Below are 22,016 nucleotides of genomic sequence, written 5' to 3' on the forward strand. Positions count from 1 at the left end.
GTTACTTAAGCTAATGCTCAGTCTCTTAAAGCCCTAACAGAGAAACTGCTTTTGTCTTCAAGAAATTTAATTCCTATAGGTGAATTCCAAGGGTATGTTATTGAAGATTAAATACCCAAACCTGCAACTGACTTCAAGAGATGGACTTTTCCACATCCATATCAGGTTAATTACGGAATTCAGAAGCAGTTTGTTATCCAATTACTCTTTCACAATACACAACAGAGTAGGGAAATACTCAGATGCTTGCTGAGGCTTGGTAGTGGTCTCTCTTGGCATACCTCCAGTTGTACAGCTTTTTAAAGACTCCTACATCCTTTTATAATTATAAAGTGACACTTAAAAACCTCAGCAAATAACTCTTAATATATGAAGCAAACGATGTAGAGACCACTGATGCAAGCTTAAAGCAACCGTTTCTTTTGGTGGCTGTTATTCCAACTCCAGTGCTTCTCTGCCCAAATGGTTAACAAAGGGCATACAAACCCCAGAACTGTTGCATAGATTTTACCTTCTTGTGAAGATATTACAAGAAACCATTGGTTTGGCTTTTTTAAAAAATATATCACCATTTGTATGTGAAAAGCTGACTTGCTCATCTGGAGCTATGAGGTCATAAAGCTGAGTGTTATGCATTTGCTATGAGAGGTAGAGATGATGTTTATGGGTAAAGGCAAATCTCCTATTATGCTAATCAATAGCTAATGATTTTCTGAAAAATCAACAGAGAAGGTGCATCACAGGATGCTTCCAGTGTGAAGTTTTTCACTATGACAGATAGCAACAGAAAGTGCTGTTTTCAGACTTCATCACTGCTCAGCGTGCTTACTAACTTACTGCTGGTTCTCTGAGATGTTCTGGCAAGACTTAAAAAGAAAAACTCTGACAACAAAAACCAACACCCCACCCCCAAGAAACCAACTGCTTCCCTTTTCCATTTATAAAGAGCATTCTTCTCTCCTTAAACAAAGTCAGGCCAATTAAAGCCTTTACAACTCAATCACACCTCAGCAATTCTGAACCAAGTGCAGAATGCCTTCAGTGCATGATGAAGTCCAGCACTTCATGAAGATCCTATTCAAAGTATAATAGAAGCAGTAGGAAGACAACTGTTTCTGGAAGTCTTCTGTATATTCTAAGTAGCACAAAATAAGTAACTTGTATCTTTGGTTTAGGTGCACATCACTGTTGAAGACAACATCAGTCCTGCCACAAGTGAACACTTCAATTCAGTATTTTAAGTTTCAGAAGAATTCAAATCCTTGCCTACCTGATATGCCATTCTTGCTGGTGTTCAATAAAGCTACAGATGCTGCAGAGACTCTTTTATTATTCACAGTCTGCCCTGGTTTCCTTGAGGTACATTCTTCGCTATCACTGTCCTGTAGATTTAGTAGCCTTGGCTGAAAATACTGCAGTCGACATGATGTGATATTGCTTAGTAATTCAGAAAGGGACAGTCTGTTTTCACAACGTTTATTGGAAGCATTGGTCCGTGAGAAATTAGAAGAAAAGTCTAAAGTCGGGGAAGAGCTTGAAGAACCGTTCAGCATTTCCGGGTCAAGCTGTCTCAAGACAGCATCATGTTCTGTGGATACTCGGTCCATTATAACCCTGGTTAAAGAGGATGAAGAGATGGTGTTAGTTTAACTATCTCTTTCTCATAACTTTAATCCTTTGATGGGGAATGAAGAGCAAGAATAATGCAGCTGTACCTTCCACCCCTGCCAATTCGTCTTCTTGCAAAACCTATACATCTTCTGGGAATTGTAAGGGTTGTAAGGCAATGCCTGAACCTCAGTTTGTCCAATTCTCCCAATTCTGAGTTTTCATATGAAGAATTAGTTTGGTCCAAACGAGGCTGTAAGGAAAAAAAAAGGCAATTTTGTACTCATTTAGAATGTTTACTTTGATTAGGTTACGACTGAGTGATTATGAGGCACAGAAAACGATGAACATGCCCACAGAACAGTCACGTTATTGATATGCTCAGATCATAAACCTTGAGATATTAAATAATACAGGAATTCATGAAGTGGAAAATACCCTTTCCTTAATTAGTCATAAAATTAGGCACTGCAACCCAACTATAGAACAAGCCAGCACTAACTCATTCTACAAGCAAGAAGCACATAAAGCTGTCCCACTCAGACACAGGTCCACCTAGTCCAGTACCTCCAGTCTGCTAATGGCTCTTTTGGTGATTCATCACAAGGGACAAAACCCATTTGTTTCTTGTTATGAACTCAGCTTCAGGCCCTTAGAGGCTGAGGGAATTCCTACAGGCAAAGCTGCACCTCAGCTGTGTTTTGTGACCAGCTGAGGGTCTATCCTTCCCATGAATTCATCTATTCCCTCTAGGAAGGGTCAGTAACCTAAGAGCTTTTGTCTGTAAAAGTGAATTTATGAAAAGTAGTTGAGAAACACCTTCAAACTACATGTGCAATTAGTACTATAGGAGAATACTTTTGTTACTTGTTGTGATAAAGGGAATACCAAGGCTGCCTGTTTGTTTCCCAAAGATCCTATTTAATCACCAGCTGCACAGAGCCAAGTGACAATTCCCAACTTGGGCAGCTTGCAACCTCAGTGTGCAGGCAGTTTCAAAAGGGGTTCCTAAATTTACAGTTTCATTTTACTTATGAAATTGGGGTCCAGATGAGGCAACAAAGGTGAGAGGGCTGAAGCAGCTCCCCTATGGAGAGAGGCTGAGGCAGCTGGGCTGGGTCAGCCTGGGGAAGAGAAGGCTGTGGGGGGACCTCACTGCAGCCTTCCAGTCCCTGAAGGGAGCAGAGGAACAGGAGGGGAATCAGCTTGTTAAAGGACAGAGACTGGCAGGACAAGGGGGATGGAGGGAAGCTGGAGGAGGGAAGAGGGAGGGGAGATATTAGGGGGAAGTTCTTCACAGAGAGACTGGTGAGGGGCTGGAAGGGGCTGCCCAGAGAGGGGGTGGGTGCCCTGTCCCTGGAAGTGTTCAGGGCCAGGTTGGATGGGCCCTGGGCAACCTTGTGCAGCTCCAGGCCTGGGGGTTGGAGCTCTGTGATCATTGGGATCCCTTCCAACCCAGACCAGTCTGGGATTCTATGAAACACATATTGCCAAAGGCAACAGCCACTGATCGGAACGGCCTCTGTTCCAATACCCAGCATTCAGTTACAGGTTATTTTCCCTACCAGCTGACCTCAGGGCATTTTTATTACTCCATAATAACAACAAAGATACTCATGAACTCAAAACGGGAAAAATCTTTCCAAGCAAAAATGCTGTGTGCTGTCTGAAATGCCTTATATGACAAGTTAATCAATATTCATTAAAATAATCAATTTTTGTGATCAAGTTAAACCTGAAGCAACAGCTGTTCTGTAGATTCAACTTATGTTAAGAGTCGACCAAAACTCAAATGGCTTCAGTAGTTAAACCCAAAAGGCTGGCATTAAGGTTAAATCATCTACTTGTAATGAGAAATGGAAAACTAACAGAAAAGAATGAAAGTACAAAGTCTTCAGTCATCTCAACTTCTATCAGCAAAGGAGTAAACTCACAGTTGAAGGAAAAATAGAAAGCAGGATAAATTCTAAGGAAGGGAGAAGCTTCAGCTAACCCTCTGCAGCTAAGCACCAAAGGTGACTAGACTATCACTCAACAGGTAAAAAACCAAGCAAGAGGCTGCACAAGAAACAGGGCTCCCAAAGGCAAGCACATCTTAAAATAACCCACTACTAAATCTCTAAAAGGAGTAGTTGAAATAGCAACATTTTCCTGGAAAGATGGAGCTGCCTGTGGTATTCTGGAAGTGACCACAACACCGCAGGACACCGCAGATCCAGCACAGGAGCACGTGCCAGCACACGTCAGACCTTCCAGTACAACCTGTGGGAGCTGCCCAGGCTGTAATGGGAGCATTCCCAGGGATGCCTGGGCTTCTGAAACAGCTGCTGAGTCACTGAATGACTTCTTGGTAAGTGGCTTCAAAGGTGACACAGTTAAGTCATGGAACTTTGTTCTTGCCACAGGAAGCAAACAAAGTGAAACCAGACCCATCACAGTGTTGTGTTGCCTTTCCTGGTTCTCTGCAGCCTAAAGCTCCCCATCTATAAATGCAGGCTTGGGAAAAAAATCTCACTGTCAGTGGTTCCAAGATGATGACAGGACATCTGTAATTAGTCCCTGTCCTCTCAACATTCTTACAGCTGCAGCCTAATTTTCCTTCAGTTTTACTGATTTCAAGAGAAAATGTTTTACTTAACTGTGAAAAAAAAATCCTCAGCAGATCAAACCCTCCTGTTCTAACAGCAGAGTCCACCCAGTGCTCCAGGATGATCTCTCAGTCTGAGACTGACACAACTAATACCTAACTCTGAGCTCAACAAGCTGGGAAGAAAGGAAATGCCAAGAGAACTGAAGGGGACAAAAAAAAAATTCCCCAATTCAACCACTGTGAAGAAGGTCTGCAGGCAACACCATCTACTACCTTCAAGTAATCCCAGAGGAAGAGTACAGAGAGGAAAAGGTCTCATGAAAACTGAAAATAACCAAATCACAAAAGCTTTGGTGGTGAAATGGGCACAGAAGAAATATTGCACCAGCACTGTGCTAATCTAGGTTTAAAAACACACCCCTGAAAGCAAAACCCACGACACAAAATCCAACAGCAGACAGTCTTACAGCGTAATACTGGCATCCTGCTCGTCTCCTGAAAGCACAAGGTCCATCAGGATCATTTTCTTCTTCTGCTTCTGATACTGGTGAGGGTACCTAGAGCAGGAAGCAAAGTCATTCTTCTGACTGCCACATTTCTAGACTACAATTTTCTTTATTTATTATAGAAGTTTATATTTATATAGTAGGAACTGCCACATTTATATATTAAGTGTAACTTCTCTGAAGCACAGCTCAGGAAAAGGCCACACAGCCAATACTGTCTGACTCAAGGACAGACCTGCCACTGGCCAAGGCTGAGCCCATCAGCAACAGTGGCAGCACCTCTGGATAACAGGATTGAAGGAACAAAATAAACTAGGAAGAGCAGCTTTTTGCCACCAGAAAGGAGTGAGAAAGCATGAGAAGCTTTGATTTTCTTTCCTAAGCTGAGTCTGCTTTGCCCACAAAGGTGACTGTGGAATGATCTCTCCCTGTCCTTGTCTTGACTCAGGAACCTTTTGTTCTTTTTTGTCTCCCCTGTCCATCTGAGGAGGGGAGTGACAGAGCAGCGTGGGGGGCACTGGTCTCCAGCCAGGGTCAACCCACCACACTTCACTACCCCACAGCTACTCTGTTTCAAGCTAGACTGGCCAAGTGACAGGCAACAGAAGATTTTACCTTCTGTATGCTGAAATTTGTGCAGAGTATTACCTGGGGGAACTCATCTTCATCTGAACTGTGGAAGTCATACTGCTTAATATCACTCTTGTTGATAACAGGCAAGGGCTCAGCAGAAGGCTGTTGAGGAGTCACTACACACTCCATTTTAGATTTCTTTAGATACTTCTTCTTTTGACGTACAACATCTGACACCTCCTCCTTTAGAGATGAATGATGAGGATGCTGTTTGTGAAAAAGCAAACAAAAAGGTTTTAGAAAAAGTAGTTCACCTTTCCTCTTCTCACACCTTAAAAAGATGTGAGTGCTCATCTTCCAAAGCCTCTCAGCATGCAGCACCTGCACTGTTTCAGACAGATTTTATTCAAAACATTAAAAGCCCCAGATCTTCACCTCCAATTGTCTTTAGAGGTATTTATTAATAAGCACACTGAAAGCTTTCAAGCCACAGACTACTTAACAGGCTCCTTGCTTTGCAGTATACTCAATATATTCTAACTGGAAATCTTATTCCAATTATTTTCTGAATCCTCAGTTTTCTATGGCAAACTCTTCCCATGGTCTGTACTGCTCAGTTATGTTCAAAATAAACTCTCTGATTTGTTTCATGTTTCCCAGCTTCTACTTTTGAAGAGACATAATGCCATTTGGTTTTGCTGTTTAAGAATTTAACATAAAACTTCTGTAGTAACCAACTCCATCAGTATTAAACTTTTAAAACACAGATGCTATTAAACTTCAAAGCTTATAAACTAGAAGGAGGATTACCTCACTTGTGTAATTCTCATTTCTAAGTAAAAACCAGTGTTTCTTTGCCCCAAGTTACCACTCATCAATAACCCTTTTCACTGAGACTAACTCCAGCGACAGAGCTCAGGTTCCTAACCGGAAAAAGAGGTAGGAGCATCCCTGTGAGGATCTCTCTGAAGCCCAGACCACTAGATGTCGTGGGCGGTAAGTACAAACTGCCAGAGGTCTTAAATTCTCCAGCCTCAGCATCCAGGCAGGTTATACCCAGGTTATTTCCCCAAAACACATCTTAATTCAGAGTGGGGGGCAGTTTTCTTCCAGTCATGTTAACAGGGGAACATCAGGTCTCATCCTTTTTCCATACTGCGCTCAGTGCAGTGAGCTTACCCATAATAATGACACTAATAAAATGGTTTGCAAGGGAAACTTTTGGTTTGGTTGCTTTGGGGGGTTTTGGTAGTTTGTTTTAATACATGACTTTGTATTTTAAAGCAAAGATAGCTCCTGGAAGGGACAAAAGTACTTATGGCTTAAGCAGCAATTAAGTGAAACACAACACGAAGCAGAAACAAGACAAGCAGAACACCCATTAGTAATAATACAGTTACAGCAAGACTGGAAGTGGTTGGGTTTGCAGTTAATGCCTGTACTAACTGCAAAACCAACCCCAAGCCTCACCCCCAAGCAGTCATTTTAAAAGCATGAATCTGAGATGGACACACTTGGCAGTACTGCTGCTTGTAGTAAAGCTGCTTATGACTACACTGCCACCTTCCACCTCTTTGTACTGGAACAGTGCATCACCAGAACCTGCAAGTACAGCCCTAGTCTCAGGCTAACTGGGTTCCTCCTGAAAAACTGCTTAAATCCTCTTCTGCACAGACGCAGAGCCTGTCCTCATAGGAAGATGGTAACGATTACACCACTTCTGCTCTGATTCAGTACTGGATCTGAGCAGTGACAGAAGATAAGAGTTCCCTTTGATTTCTGCTTGCGTTTGCTTTTGGTTGGGAGTGCTTTTTTGTGGTCTCTGTTTCTTCATGAGACAAGGAAGAAGAAAGCCACTGAAGTTCAGCATTTTGAGCTACAGGTTATTCTTACATTACCACTTCTCTGGATGTTACTAACAAGCTCAATTATAAAATAAAACTAGATCTGTTTGGCTTATGTAGAGGAAGCCTTTGTCAAATCAGTGTTAAGTACAGCTTTCCACAATTTTGCTAGTGTTAAAGACAGAGTAACTGGTCTGAGAGACACAGGTAAGTCTACTCAAGGCTTACACCCTTTTTCACTCAGAAGAGTTTCCCATCCCTTTGCAGAAAGTAAAAGTTGCCAAATTTAGCCACTCTTTCTTCCACCTACTCTCACTACTCAATACTGAGGGCCAAGCAGTGGCAGATATAAAAATGCCCACTCAGTGGGCATTAATGAGAAGCTTACAACCTGTAGTACTAGCATCCTACTACAAATTCCAGTAAGTGTTTTTAAAACACTACTTGCTAGCAACTTTTTTGAGCTGTCAACAAGGTAACAGTTGCACTCTTGGCTGGAAAGGCTACTAATCAAGGATCACTTGGGCAAGTCAGAGAGTTTCTGGAATCCTTTGGCATTCCAGCTGTAGTTCAGTAAGCCCCTATGTTTTCAGGGCTATGCTTGCTCTGAGGGGCAGGCAGTGCTCATGGGCAGCACTATCAAGAGATTTCGGTGCTTTAGTGTCCCTTCGAAGGGAGGAGGAAACAAATTCACTGTACTTTGCAATCTCAATGCTAGCAAGGAGGTCAGGATGTCCACTGAACACGTTCATGTTCACATCACCTTACAAGCCCAGAGGCAGAGCTGAGAAGGAAAACAAAGACTAGTACAATGCTGCTGTTTACCAAAACAAACAGCAGCACCAGCCAATCATCTCAGGACACCACTGGGAGAGAAACATTAAACTGGCAGCAAGTATAGCAGTCTCCTGGCCTCCTACCTTCAAGTAGGACAGCCTCCTAACCAGTTCTCCAAGGCAAACATCTGCAGGGTGTATCCAAAAGAACGGTGACACTGGTAACAAGAGACTGGCAGCAGAGGAAAGCTTACCTTGACTTTACATTCTTGAACTTTGTGATGGTTTCCATTATGAAGAGCGGATGGAGTTGTGCTCATCTCCTTTTCAGGTCTATTAAGTTTCACTTCATTGAGGATTTCACCTCCATAATCACCCAAATGGTACCTCAAAAAACAAGATTAAAATTCTAATACTGCATTTCCCCTGGGAAACGTTTGAAAGGCAAAACAGGCAGTCTGGATAAAACCCATGTAGCTTAGCTTCCAAAGTTTATGGGGCTCTATAAGCCTTCAGCCCTGCATGTGTGCAGAAGACCAGCATCCAGACAGAAACAAGTTACAGGAGATGTTTTCAAACCTGTTAGATGGAAATTAAAACCCTGGTGACATAAATGACTTCTTACAGATAGAATTTGCAATTTTACCTTTTCTCAACAACCTCTAACGTTAAATGCAAGAGCTCTCGCTTTGTCTTCTCCCTCCTCTTAACCATCTCCAGGATGGTTATGGCTCTGCTGAACTCCCTTCTCAACTTCAACATCTTCTCGTACGACGCTTCATCGTTCTTTCGATTCTGTTGGAAGAGTCAATGAATTTGATGTCAAAAGCAAAAACTGAGAGGCATAAAGAGTAAAAAAGTTACATAAGGCTCCTGCAAGTGGCTATCATAGGAGTACACTGAGAGGAAGCTTCTCCTGCTGGGTAGCCAGCAGGGACAGAGAGGGAGGGGATTGTCCCTCTCTGCTCTGCCCTCCCCAGCTGGAGTCCTGTGGCCAGAGCTGGGGCCCAACACAAGGAAGATGTGGGGCTGTTGGAGAGGGGTCAGAGGAGCCACAGGGATGCTCAGAGGGCTGGAGCAGCTCCCCTACAGAGAGAGGCTGTGGGGGGACCTCACTGCAGCCTTCCAGTCCCTGAAGGGAGCAGAGGAACAGGAAGGGAATCAGCTTGTTAAAGGGCAGAGACTGACAGGACAAGGGGGATGGAGTGAAGCTGAAGGAAGGTTTAGATTAGATATTAGGGGGAAGTTCTTTGCAGAGAGAGTGGTGAGGGGCTGGAAGGGGCTGCCCAGAGAGGGGGTGGGTGCCCCATCCCTGGGGGTGTTCAAGGCCAGGTTGGCTGGGGCCCTGGGCAACCTTGTGTAGCTCCAGGCCTGGAGGTTGGTGTCCCTGCCTGTAGCAGGGGGTTGGAGCTCTATGATCCTTGGGGTCCCTTCCAACCCAGACCAGTCTATGATTACATTATTCTAACCCATAACCTAGCTGTTAAACAAAGCCACACAAACAAATAAAACCCAACTTCTAAGAGTGAGCTGGAAAACAGCTTTCCAGCCATCTCCCCCATGCCTTCCATGCTCAGATCCCACATCATCCCAGTGGAAGTTCATCAGAACAAACTGATTCAGGTTCAAATTAGATGGTAGGAAAATTTTTTTTACTGAAAGAATTGTTGGGCTGTGGAACAGGCTGCCCAGGGAGGGGGCTGAGTCACCTTCCCTGGATATATTTAAAAAAAAAAAAAAAAAGGCAGATGAGGTGCTCAGGGATATGGTTTGACATAGGATGGGAATGGTTGGACTTGATGATCTTTAAAGGTCTTTTCCAACCTAGCAAGTCCTTCAGCTGCTTGCTTATGTGTCAATGCCTCTAAAATTGGCTTTTGACTTTCAGCTTTCTATGAAGTGGGAAGACTGGAAATGGTCCATAGGGAACTGATGGATTCACTGTTGAGCACAGCATTCAGCAGCTGAGAGACTGAGCTGGGCCGCTCAGTACTGCCACTACTGAGGCAATGAGACCAGCAGCTGCCGGTACCACAAGACAGATCCTGCCTGATGCTGCACAGGAATCAAAATTCTTCCCATCAGTGCAGAATTCTAAGTGATGAACTGAAACCAGCCAAGTTGGACAAGTCACCTTTCTCGTCTGCATCTTCTCAGTTCTCCTCCGGAAGGCAACGTAAGGGTCGTTGTTGGTGGAGCCATCCCTCTTCTCCTGTTTGATCTGGGGGATGAGGGATGGTCCCCTGCAATTCTTGCGCTTCCTCACCCAGTAGTCATACACAGCCTTAATCAGGTAGTCATCCTCATTTAGCAGCAGCTTAGCTTCCTGAAGAGTTACAAGCTAGAAGAGAGAATTCCAAAGGTGCAATTGAGATGGGGATGAGGGGTGGAGCACAGAAGTCACTACCCATACACAGCTCTTGGACTCTTTCTAAATAAACTTGATTCTTTTCTAGCACAAGAGACTAAAAGAAGGAAAAAATTAATTACCTAAAACAGAGTACTTAAAGACACCAGTTGGGTCTTCCTGCATTAAAGTACAGAGCTCCCAACTTTTGACCCAGCATCATCATTTCTCAAGCTTTCATGCAACAGTCTAAAACTTCATCAATTTTCCATGAAATCCAAACCCCAGTTTGAAACAGATACAAGCACAGGATAAAAATAACTCACTACAGTCAGCAGATTATGATTTGGGAATTACTTTGACTTTTTTTTTCCCCACTTAAAAGATATTTCCTACTGGCTAGCCATTATTAATGTATGATTGTTTACAGTTTTAAATTGATGCTCCTGGAAGATGTTTTATTGTAGACAGAATATATTCTGAAGAAAATTAGTTCCTTCTTTCCACCCCCCGCTCTCCAAAATTTACTTTGTGATAGAAAAGAACAGTCACTGTCCCTGTTTGCTGCAGCCCAGAGACACAAAGACATTTACTTCTTAATTTCCTTTTTGTTTTTACTTGTGTTTACTACCTTCTATAGAAATAACTTATTTTATAATGTAAAGCTTTTTATAAAGAAAACAGAACAACTTGAATTTGCAGCTTTGAAACATGTCAAACTATTAAAACTTGTCTGTGTGTTAGGGTGAACAGAAAGTGAAACAATACATCTCAGCAGAACAAGGATATCCTCAGTGTAACCACTGCTACTACATACATGTTAATTCCAGCCAGAATAGACCAAAACTCCTGCAGCACTGAGTGCTGCATCCAGTTCAGGGGTCCCAAGGGTAAGGAGGACACAGAGCTGTTGGAGTGAGTCCAGAGGAGGCCATGGAGATGCTCCAAGGGATGGAGCCCCTCTGCTCTGGAGCCAGGCTGGGGAAGCTGGGCTGGCTCAGCCTGGAGAAGAGAAGGCTGCTTCTGGGGAGAGCTCTGAGCCCCTTCCAGCCCCTCGAGGACTCCCTCCAGGAAAGCTGGAGAGGGGCTGGTGCCAAAGGCAGGGAGGGCCAGGCCCAGGGGAAGGGCCTTCAGCTGCAGGAGGGCAGCTGGAGCGGGGCTGGGAGGCAGAAATCCTTCCTGGGGAGGGAGGAGGCCCTGGCACAGGGTGCCCAGAGAAGCTGGAGCTGCCCCTGGATCCCTGGCAGGGTTCAAGGACGGGTTGGATGGGGCTTTGGGAACCCTGAAGTGGTGGGGGATATCCCTGCCCATGGCAGGGGGTGGGAAAAAAAGCAATCCCTGTGAGCATAACCTCATATGGCATTAATTAAAAAAATCTCTTCTACCTAGAACAGGCATTAGCTTGGTTAATCAAACACACACACTCACCAGCATACCCCACCTTTATATCTAACAGTTGATACAATTGTGTGTATAGCTAATACACAACTTAAAACATGACTCCATCACTGTGAGTATTGCTCAAAAACCATTTCAGTCTTGTTTGTCCTTTGCTCCACTTTTTCCATTAACCACTTAAGAAAAAATAAGAGTGTTCTGCCTTGAGTTCAGAGAAGTTAAATGTGACCCTGCCTGCTTGTCCTTGCACGTACCCCAGTGACAGGGGTGCAGAGTCCCTATATTCCTTGCTTAAGTCAGGTTGTCAAAATGCCCAAGGGGGATGTCTGGATCCCCCTCCTTGGCAAGGAAGGCATTCCCACTGGCATCCTTTTGCACTTCAGAGCAAAGTCATGTAAACTCTAAGTGAATTGCATAGTAGCCCCAAGTGGGATTTGAAAGCATTGTAACTCCATGTGGGGACGGTGTCTGCCAGGCAGCCAACCTTCTTTCCTTCCCAGGCTCCAGCAACCTGCAAGGATTGTTTTTATCTTACCATTCCTACCACAGAACCTGACAGAGCTACTCAGCATCAGCTGAACTTTTTCTGTAGCCCAAAATCAGGACAAGCAGCTTGAACACACATGGTGATTGGTGAAGTTAGGTGGACAATACTAAACAGGAAATCCCATAGAAATTTCACCTACAAAGAGGGATTTCTCCTTACACACCTTGCCTTCAAGAGGGAGCCTATGCTATAAGGATCAGTGACATTGCTTTATGTACACACAAGATGTTTTCCATTATGGACTTCCTTAAATAAGCACATTCTGGATCAAAATACTTTTCACCTCTGTAATGCTTCAGTGTTATTTGCATTTAAGGGGAGAAGAAAGGGGCAGGTGCCTTACAGAGAAACATCCATACACACTGTGGACAGGAATTGAAAACAACTCCCCCAACCTGCCCCCAAAACTCCCACCCCACCTGTGTTTTCTGCCATCAATATTGACAGTAAGACTCTGCAATGTGATTTCTGTGGAGCTGCAGACTCCCACAAACATACCCATCCTGTTAGTAGGAAACAAAAACTGAAAACCAAACAAAAACCTCACCCAGAACCACCCACCAGAAAACTCAAAGAGATCAAAAAGCCTGTGATCCCTTCACACAGCAGATTACCTGACTAGAACTGGCTTTTTCAAGTCTGTCAACCATTATTTCAAACTGCAGTGGCTTGATTTCCATCTTCCGATTTAGCCTGTTGAGTAAGGTTTCATCCTCAGAGTCCATATCGTAATCTGGCTGCTCATTGTCCAGATTAAAGGCTGAAACAGAAACACACACAAGAAGTTTGAAATGCTTAGTAAATAAAACACAGTGGAGATACAGAAGTGCCCATCTGACAACCAGACATCAAAATGGACTGATAAACATTCAGATTAACACATCTCTGCCCTAACACTTTTCTTCTTTAAGATAGAAAGTTCCCACCCCCCTGCCCATTGCAAGACAGGAGTTAGAAGCTGCTTGTCTCAGATGTCCAACATGAGGGGAAGCAAAGAAGTTTAAGTGGCTTGAAAGGGTGACAGAGAAAAAGCTTCAGTTAAAAGAACTACCACAGAGGTATAGAAACTTTAATGTATCTTTGCAAAATAAGAGCAAAAATGCCTTTTAGTGCTGGTCCAACACAGCTCCTCCAGAGTACCATGGTAAGATTCTTGACAATCCACACAATTTTCAATCAAGTCCCAGACTAGGAGAAGAAGCACTTACAATTTCAGTTCCCCATTTTTAAACAGTTCAAACTTCAGTCTTAAAATACTTAGACTCAGCTAAAAAAAATTAAATATATCTTTAAAGCAAATCATACTATATTCTCTCCCATGGTCTGACCAGTCAAGAAATAGGTAGTAAGTGGCATATTCTTTCTGTATCTCAGACTAGCCCAAGACCACTCTTCCTGTGTTCCAGTGCAATGAGTTAAACCACTATGGGCATTTAATCTATTTGGCTACATGTGGTAACTTCATTGGATACAGCTAACACTGAAATCCCTTACCATTTCCAGCCCAAGCTGCTCCTTCTCAGAAGGGACAGTACTCAACTCACTGTACTAACTCTTAACACCACTTGGGCAGAAGGCTTCCCTGGCCTCACACACACACTATAAATATACTATAAAAATGTATTTCAGGAAGAAATGAATAGTAACAACAGGGTGTAACTAGGTATTAAATGGCATTATTATTCAGTTATACAAGCTGCATGGCAACTTTATATATGACACTGTCACTGGGCACCTGACCCACAGCTCTCCCTCTGACAACTAACAACTGCCTATTAGACAAACAGCTCACAACATCGGATCCTACCTCTAGTCTGTAGGAATGAAAAGTCTGGGGATAAAAACTGACCCAGATTTTCATAAAACTGCATAAACCCATCACCAGGCAGGACTATGTACTTCAGAGAGGAGAGAGGCTGTTAGAGCACCTGGGGTGACTGCCACCCGATCTGTTCAAAGAGCTGAAAAGCCAGTGCCAAGCCAAGTACCTGCCCAATATCAGCCCTGGGCTTGATTAAACTGATGCTACTTATCACCTCTGGCTCCTGCAAGCTTTGCTCCAACTTCTCCCACATGCCCCTGCCTGGGAGCACAGTGCTGGTGATTCGAGCAGAGAGGGTCCCATCTGGATCACCAAACTGATGCCTTGGAAAGCCAGAATCAAAACTCAGTAGCCTTGGTGACTCTGAAGCAGGGATCCTTTATTGCAGCACTGGGCACACAGGGGATGGCTCCTCCCAGTGTGTCCACCCACTGAAGCCAGATTTCTCATATTTATACAGATTAACTCTATATATTCATTATAATTTCCAAGAAAAGGCAAGGTTATGCAAATTACTTCCAGGAAGTCATTTGCATTAACTCCTCCCAGATAGAGCATGCTCTGTGACACTCAGGGGGTCTCCAGGTGGGCTTCAGGGATGAAGGCTGGACGTCTTCCTCTCTCATCACATGCTTTTTATGTTTCTTCTCTGTGGTTATCTGAGCTCAAAAGCATTCCTTTTCACTGAAAACAAGATATACTCTGTCTCTCAATTGGTCATCAGTCTCATTATTTATGACTCCCCTATCTTCACTAGCTTCAAGGCTCAGTTTTGTAGCCACATTCACGGAACAGCCCACACAGTTACAGCACAGCCATACTCTACTAAAATCCAAAACAAATCTATTCTTAAAGTACACAAACTAAAGTTATATTAATTGTCTCAAGCTACATTTACATCAATCTATCCAGCATTATTATATTTCACTGAATCACTGGCACCAGCAGCACAGCACATCAGCCATACACTGAAAGAGGGTGAACTGTCCCACCTGAGCTCCAACCCTCATGTTCCTGAACTTCCACTCCCCTTACCAACATGGAATAACCACATGTCTCAAAGCACTGACCACTGCTCAAATGTGGGCTGAGTATGTTTTGACTCCACCTGCTACTCACTGGAGTTTCAAAACTCTTCAGAGCCCTCCCAGCCCAGCCAAGCCAAAGCTTGTTCTGCTGGAGAAGCATGGGCTGCCAATGCCCAGTACTGCACTTCCCCTTCATTACAATCTGTCATTCAATCATCTCATATGCATAAACTGCCACTTTCACCAAAAAGGAAATTGCAAAACTTTCCCCCAGAGCCTAAGAAACTACTGCAGTCTGAAGGTGCACTGCAAAATCACATTCAAACCAGTCTGCTCAAGGGAGGGGGCCAAAACTTTCTAGGCTGGATAATCTCATCAGTGTGGATGAGCTCTCCCAACAACAAAGCAGGTCTCTTGACTCAAAAAACCAGATGTGTAACCATGTTTCTTACAGCTGATGTGAGACTGCACAGAAATCCCTTGAAGTCCAGAAAAAGCACTGCTTGTTTACCCTCAGACAGACACAGATTTCACACCAAAAAAAGGACAACTTATTAGCTGTTGGGAGATAATTCAGAAGTCCTCTGCAAATAAAATGTTTCAAAACCATTTTTCTAAACTGGAGTAAAAGTGAGCAGAGGAGGCCTGAAGCTGCCCATCTGTAAGCTGTAAGCAGTGCAGGCAAGCTTGCCTTCCTTCCCACAGGGAGGAAAGAAGAGTCACTGAAAGTTCTTGACCAACACACCTTCCTGAGCTGCCTTTCAGAACAAAATGTCCATGCAGAGGCACCCAGTAAGCATCAGGACCAGTTCAAGACACAGCAGCCAGAAGCAGAACAGGGAAGGAGAGTCAAACCTCCCCTTCTGGCTGTTATAGTGGTCCATAGGGGCAGATAAGTAACACACTGAGCCCACCTAATTTCATACATGGCACTAAGCTATTTCCTAATAAAACACCTGCTCTGATACTGTTATTTTGAGACCTCATGAATAACAAATGAAGTGCTGAAAAACTGGAATAAAGAACAACTCTAATCCTACAAAAAAAACCCCAAATTACAACTACACCCTGAACTTCATCTCTACAAAAATATTGTGACAATCAAAGTGACGAGATAAAAGGTACCCGACATACACTTGTCAGGAACAAGTTACATCAGGTAAATCCAGCCTCATTTTCTTACAGAAACAGACACTGGCACTGAGAGAACAGTTGTAGCCCCTGCCACGTATCCTGCTTTCCATGCCTTCCAGCAATGCTTCTCATACTGTCTGTCATGACCTGTAGTTATCAACACAGTTCACTTTCCAAGCGTTTACACAGAGGCAGCAGGTTAACCACACTGAAGCAAGGGAAGCAGTACTTGCACTCCAGCTTGTGTTTCAACACAGACAGGCCACAAAGTCTGAGCAGCTTGTGGAGGGCTGTGAGTGTCAGAAAATGAAAAGCTACCACTCTTCCTTTAACTGCTGCATGCAATCATAAAGAATTCATCAACCCCAAGCTGGCTCGCCGCAGCTCTGAGAAACTCATGGAAGCATCCTCCTTCCCCAAAGTTCATCTATCACTGCTCTTTGAAACACACTTTCAGTGACATCCTTAATCACCAGTTTTCTTCTTTTCCCAAACACTGAGGGAACTGTACTGGTTCCAGAAAAGGGTATTTTTCATCCTGGAGCTGGCCTCTACTGTGGCAGCTTGCTGGCTTCAAGAGCCACCAGAAGATACAGGTAGTTTATGTGCTGTAACTACCATCACCCTGTTTCTGCCCCTGCCATAGCAACAGAGGCTGCTGTCCGTTCACGCCTGCAAGGACCAGAGAAGAACTAGACTCAGCCACAGAAAGCACCACATTTCAGGTGACCTGCTACTAGCTAGTGTTTTAAGAAAAAAAGAACCTGTCAGCTCGTGCAGTTAAAAATTGTTCATCTATGTCCCTTCCTCGTGGTAATTCCTGGGAGATTCTTCTGATTGACTAATAAATCTACTCTACTAATGAATCTACCTACTCCAAAACATCTACATTGTTCCACGTTGCACACTTCTGCAGTGTGCTGGCAGGCTGGGCCCTGGTGACCCTACCAGCAGTTCACCTTGTAGCAATGCTCAGAGCTTGCTAAGAGCTGTAGCAAAACCAACATCCCAGTTTACATCCCCTGCCACTTTAACCACTCTGGACAGCAGGACCTTTCAGAGGGCTGCTTTTGTTTACTTGAGCTCCCCTAGGAACTGAATCCACACTAACTTAGAGAAATGCAGTTTGGTTTTAAGTTAAAGTTATATTAAATTGGGTTTAACTAAATTAACTGATTTCATTTACCTAACTAAATTAAGGCTGTGGTTCCACAGGCATTTTGAGCTGACACAGGCTGGAGTTAACCACTGAAACAAGCGGTTCCCACTAGCTTCCTTCCCCAGTGAGCCACATTTATACCTCACTTGTGCCAACATCAGCAATCACACAAGCCAAGGCAGAAAACTGGTAAACAGGGAGGCTGGCCTAACCAAAAACTGAAAGATAAACTTTCTGGCGGGTCACTTCCTGGAGGCAGCTCCCCCGTGAGCACAACCAAGCAGTGCTGATCCTGAGAGCAGCAGGAGCATGTCAGGGTGATTGTACCCAAAGTAGCAGCAATGCAGCAGAGTGGCAAGTCTGCAGCACTTGGCTGAACAGAGCTTCCAGCCCTCCCCACCTACACCAATACCTCTCCTCGGGAAGTAACAGGCAAATAACCTGGTTTACATACTCAGGCTTCAAGCCCAAAGCCTGAACAGATCCTGCTACAGCATCCTCTGGAAAGGTGGAAGACAAAAAATAAATAGCCAACTCTCAATTATGTGAAACTATTATTGGAAAATTATTCAGCAAACTGAAATAGTCATAATAGTTCAAGGCTTTTGTTTGATATTCAAAGTCACCTGAGTTGGTGCCACCTGGGTCAACCAATACCTGGCATCACACCTATGCACAAATCCCATACCTCACAAAAATTCACTGTTCTCCACTTGAAGCCACTGGGCTGCATGAAAGAACTGGTAAAGTTTTAAATCCTCACAGTAAAATACAATTTACTAGGAACAGTGACCAGTAAGTACGGATTACAGTACATGGCTTCTTGGCATGTATCAGTTCACATACCTTCCCTGCCCAAAGTAAGTACTGCTGTTCTTTCTGCTTTTAGGATTATAACAGAATTTCTAAGCAGTTTATGTAGTATAAAGCTGTCTTGTATCACACCTACTCCAACCAGAATATGTGGGAAATATTATCTTGGAGCAGTATCTGATGTTTATCTTCAGCAGAAATACCTTCTGTAATTCTGTCCATAAAGACTGTGAGTCTCAACGAGACAAAGAGTATTTTGGCATAATACATTTAACACTTTTAGACATGTTTATTAACAATATTTACAGTGTTTCTGGCAATGTCCAACAAAGAGAAGAATAAGTGGAATATATTCCTCATACAGCAGCCTTAGTGAAGTTAATTCAACCTGCCTTGCTCACAGCTTTGCTTCTTCTATTAGGGAGAGAAAAACTCTATTTCCTTTCACTCACTTCTCACACTACCAGTATGATCTCTACTGTATTAGAGCATCTTATTTCCCAAAATATCTTATTTTGTAAATACATCAGGGTGGGGGTGGGAAAGGAGACTTCATGTTGGTGAGAAACGATACAAGGATCTTCAATATACAGCTGGATTTGGGCTTAACAATCTTTGCCTATGTTCAATTTCAGTTACAGCTATTAGCAGAAGACACACCAACATAAAACACATTCTCTGATCAAATCTACATGCAGATCAACAGCCCCTTGTTGATGCAGCTGGAAAAGGGCATGAGGAACAGATTATCAACACACTCTGCCTAGCTAGACGAAGCTCAGCAAGATCAATACTATCTGCACATACCCCAGAACCAACAACTGAGGACCAGAACCCTGGTTAAGGTGCTTCAGCACACACACCCCTGGCAGCAGTCTTGCTGATACAACTGAGAACAGAAACCACAAAAGAGAGATAAGAAAAGTCTTGGCAAAGATAGAATTTGTGCTTTACTGTAAGGACTGAAACTACTGCAATGTCTGAATCTAAGCAGTCTGCCACAAAGGTAACTCCTGGGGAGAGTCCAAGTCACAAAACAGCCCCCTAGAACCACATGCTGTAAAGGACAAACAGGACTCATGCACCAAGGAACAACTATACATGTGCGTCACTCAACAGAACATCAACCACAAATGTTCAAATTGAACCAGAGACCATTAAAATTAGCTTCCTATGCCTTAAAAGATCTAATTATAGTTAAACTCTTGCAAAAGAATATTTTCTTTTATCTATAAAATAAGCTCAGAGTTCCCCGCAGTTTTAGCAGAAGGCAGAGAAAAATAACTGTTACCCGTAGCACAGAACACATCCGTGCCATAGCCATCAGCTTGAATTCTGCTGTGAGCACATTTGAAACTGAACTGTCAAGAAGTCGATTACAATCAGGAGAATGAAGGCTGATTTCATCACAAAAAGCTCTATTTTACTCATCTCCATTTATATAGAAATGAGTTATCAGGCATTCCAGACTCATTCAGCGAGCACGACACCTCTCTTCCCCTCCCTGCATTGGTCTAAGCAGCTAGAAGCAGCTAAGCTAGTTCAGTTATTCCTTCTCACAATTAGGGAGAAAAGGAAAAACGGTTTGATCAACAATCCTGGATGACCAGCAGACAGGGTAATGTTTGCCAGCCACTGTACATGGACACAAAGCATCAGCACAGAGCACAAACAAATACAGCAGGAAAAACCTCACATTTACCTTCAGCCTTAAACTCTTCCATAATCTGGAAGAGATACTGCAATTTACGTATATAAATCCACACACCCCCCTTAGATTTTAGTCCTCTCATTTTCTGAATATTGTAGCAACTTGGTCCTCAAGATTGTTTGTGAAGATTCCTCAATTGAAACTGGGTGTGTGCATGAGAGGACATGGAGGAAGGAGGAACAAAACCAGCATTTGATAACTTACGTTGAATGTGAATGAACTGCTTTGGTTGCTTAAACTCTCCTTTATACAAACGATTGTAATAGTTGACATTGCTCTCCGCTTCAGGGACTGGGATAACCATGCTCTCTTTCTTCTCTCTGAAAACTTGTTGTGCTGAGATAGCCCGTTGCAAATGATGTTCCTGCAAGAGGAAAGTTTAAGAGTTTATTTAAGTATCACTACATTGAAGTACATAGAAAGACAGTAACCCTTTCCTGCTGCCCTGGTGTTTCACAAGCAATGCAGGTGAAAGAGTTGAGGGCTTTCCTGTATTTTAGAGGACAGCAGGATGCTTGCTTCCAGGTTAGAGACTGGAAAAGATGTATTCTCCATCATTTAGCATACAGCAGGGCCCTGAACCGATAGGAATCTTAAGAGCTCCAGTAAACGTCTGTCTGGCAGGACTACACACACAAAAAGAGCCCTTGATTCAGACAACAGCACACACCTACCAGACTTGGAAAAAAATCAAGCATTCAAACTACACAAAATAACCAGAGTAGAAAGTTTGGGCTAGTATAAGCCCAAAACCTGTCACAGAGAAAATTTATGCGAGCTCAGTTAAGAGATGCGAAGTAAATCCTTTAAAGTATTATAAGCAACAGACTCAAATCAAAAGAATAGCTAATTTCATCATTCCTGTCTACCCAGCAGTTCTCACTGGCTTGCTTTCTTGAGAGGTTCAGCTAGTCAGGAGCACCAGAAAGAGCAGTCCTCACAGAACACCACCTGAACAGCACAGACTCCCTGAACTGGTATCACTTCATTTTATTCTTACAGGACAGGAGTCAGTTGCTACAGAATCACTTCAAGTAAAACAGATCACAACAAGTGTGTTAATCTACAAAGATTTTTTTTCACACAGAATTTTAGTGGTTAAGGCAGTGCAACTCATTTACTGCTGCAAGTTTGGCACTAACCAAAGATTTTTTAAGAATACATGTATTAAACTTTGGCAAAGTACAAATATGAAGTATTCTGATCCATGGCACTGTGTGTGTATCATTCCAGTGCAGTCTGTAGAAAGCCTGAGATGAACTCACCAGCAACAAGACGGGACATGGCTGTGAATGCTACCCCTCTCACCATCTCCCACCCTGAGCCAGGGCTGGCAGCTGTACAGTTCTCTGTGTATGCTCCAGACACTCCAGTGCTGTCTACTCCTTTAAGCCACCACAAAGCCACCCCATGAAAATACTCCAAATGGCTATGTTGGCACATGCTGCCTTCTGTGTGTCCAGTACAGAGCAGTGGTCTTAATCCAAGACCTTCAATCACCACAGCCATTTACTTGGGAAAGTTAAATCCTGAGTTTGCTTGTTTGATACTTGCCTTACACGGGTGGTAAACTGCAGTCTCCCAGCAGATCAACTGCTAGTCTCCAGCAGAACCAGGAGCCTGGAAGCTTTATTCTTTCACTATTCTCCCCCCCCGCCCCGAGTTCTTGTCCCCAGTTTCCAAAATTTGAGAGGAGGGAAGATGACACAGCAGAGCATCAACCTGAAATCGAAGCTCAGCTCTGTCACAGATCTAACAGGCAGCCTTACCTTGCCTATTCCAGGGGCTTCGCATTGTTCTCTAGCCATTCCCACACACCTGACTGCTGGACAGAGTATTTGTTCTGAACAATCCCCAAAAAAACCAACAAACAGATGACTTTGCTACTCTGTCTCCTCCTTTGGTTTTCTGGGATACCCCTCCCATCAACACCAGCAACTATCTAGTCTCACAAAAGGCATCAACACTACAAACAGGAGAACCAGTCTGCTTCCCAGTAACTACACTGCCACACAGTCTGTCAGACCCTGTGATCTTGCACTCAGATTCTGTACTATAGACTTGTTAAGCTCTCAAGAATAGGATTTCTTCCTCTTTAATTCTACAGAACATTAATTTTTTAAAAAGAGTAGTGAATGAAAACATATAATTAAAAATATA

The 22,016-nt window shown here is 43.4% G+C and overlaps 1 protein-coding gene across 1 annotated transcript in view; it reads right to left on the bottom strand.

Moving 5' to 3' along the window:
• EPC2 (enhancer of polycomb homolog 2) overlaps positions 1-22,016 on the bottom strand; it is a gene marked incomplete at its 5' end in the record, with an annotated part of 48,318 nt that overhangs the window by 12,241 nt on the left and 14,061 nt on the right. The window contains 9 exons of the mRNA XM_084265244.1: positions 1,271-1,614; positions 1,716-1,861; positions 4,666-4,755; positions 5,353-5,544; positions 8,152-8,284; positions 8,544-8,692; positions 10,032-10,238; positions 12,804-12,949; positions 20,061-20,220. Of these exons, the coding sequence (XP_084121370.1) occupies positions 1,271-1,614; positions 1,716-1,861; positions 4,666-4,755; positions 5,353-5,544; positions 8,152-8,284; positions 8,544-8,692; positions 10,032-10,238; positions 12,804-12,949; positions 20,061-20,220 (1,567 nt within the window). The remainder of the gene's footprint in view (positions 1-1,270; positions 1,615-1,715; positions 1,862-4,665; positions 4,756-5,352; positions 5,545-8,151; positions 8,285-8,543; positions 8,693-10,031; positions 10,239-12,803; positions 12,950-20,060; positions 20,221-22,016) is intronic.

The sequence above is a fragment of the Gallinula chloropus genome, assembly GCF_964237585.1.
Source record: "Gallinula chloropus genome assembly, chromosome: 5".
Classification (NCBI taxonomy): Eukaryota; Metazoa; Chordata; class Aves; order Gruiformes; family Rallidae; genus Gallinula; species Gallinula chloropus.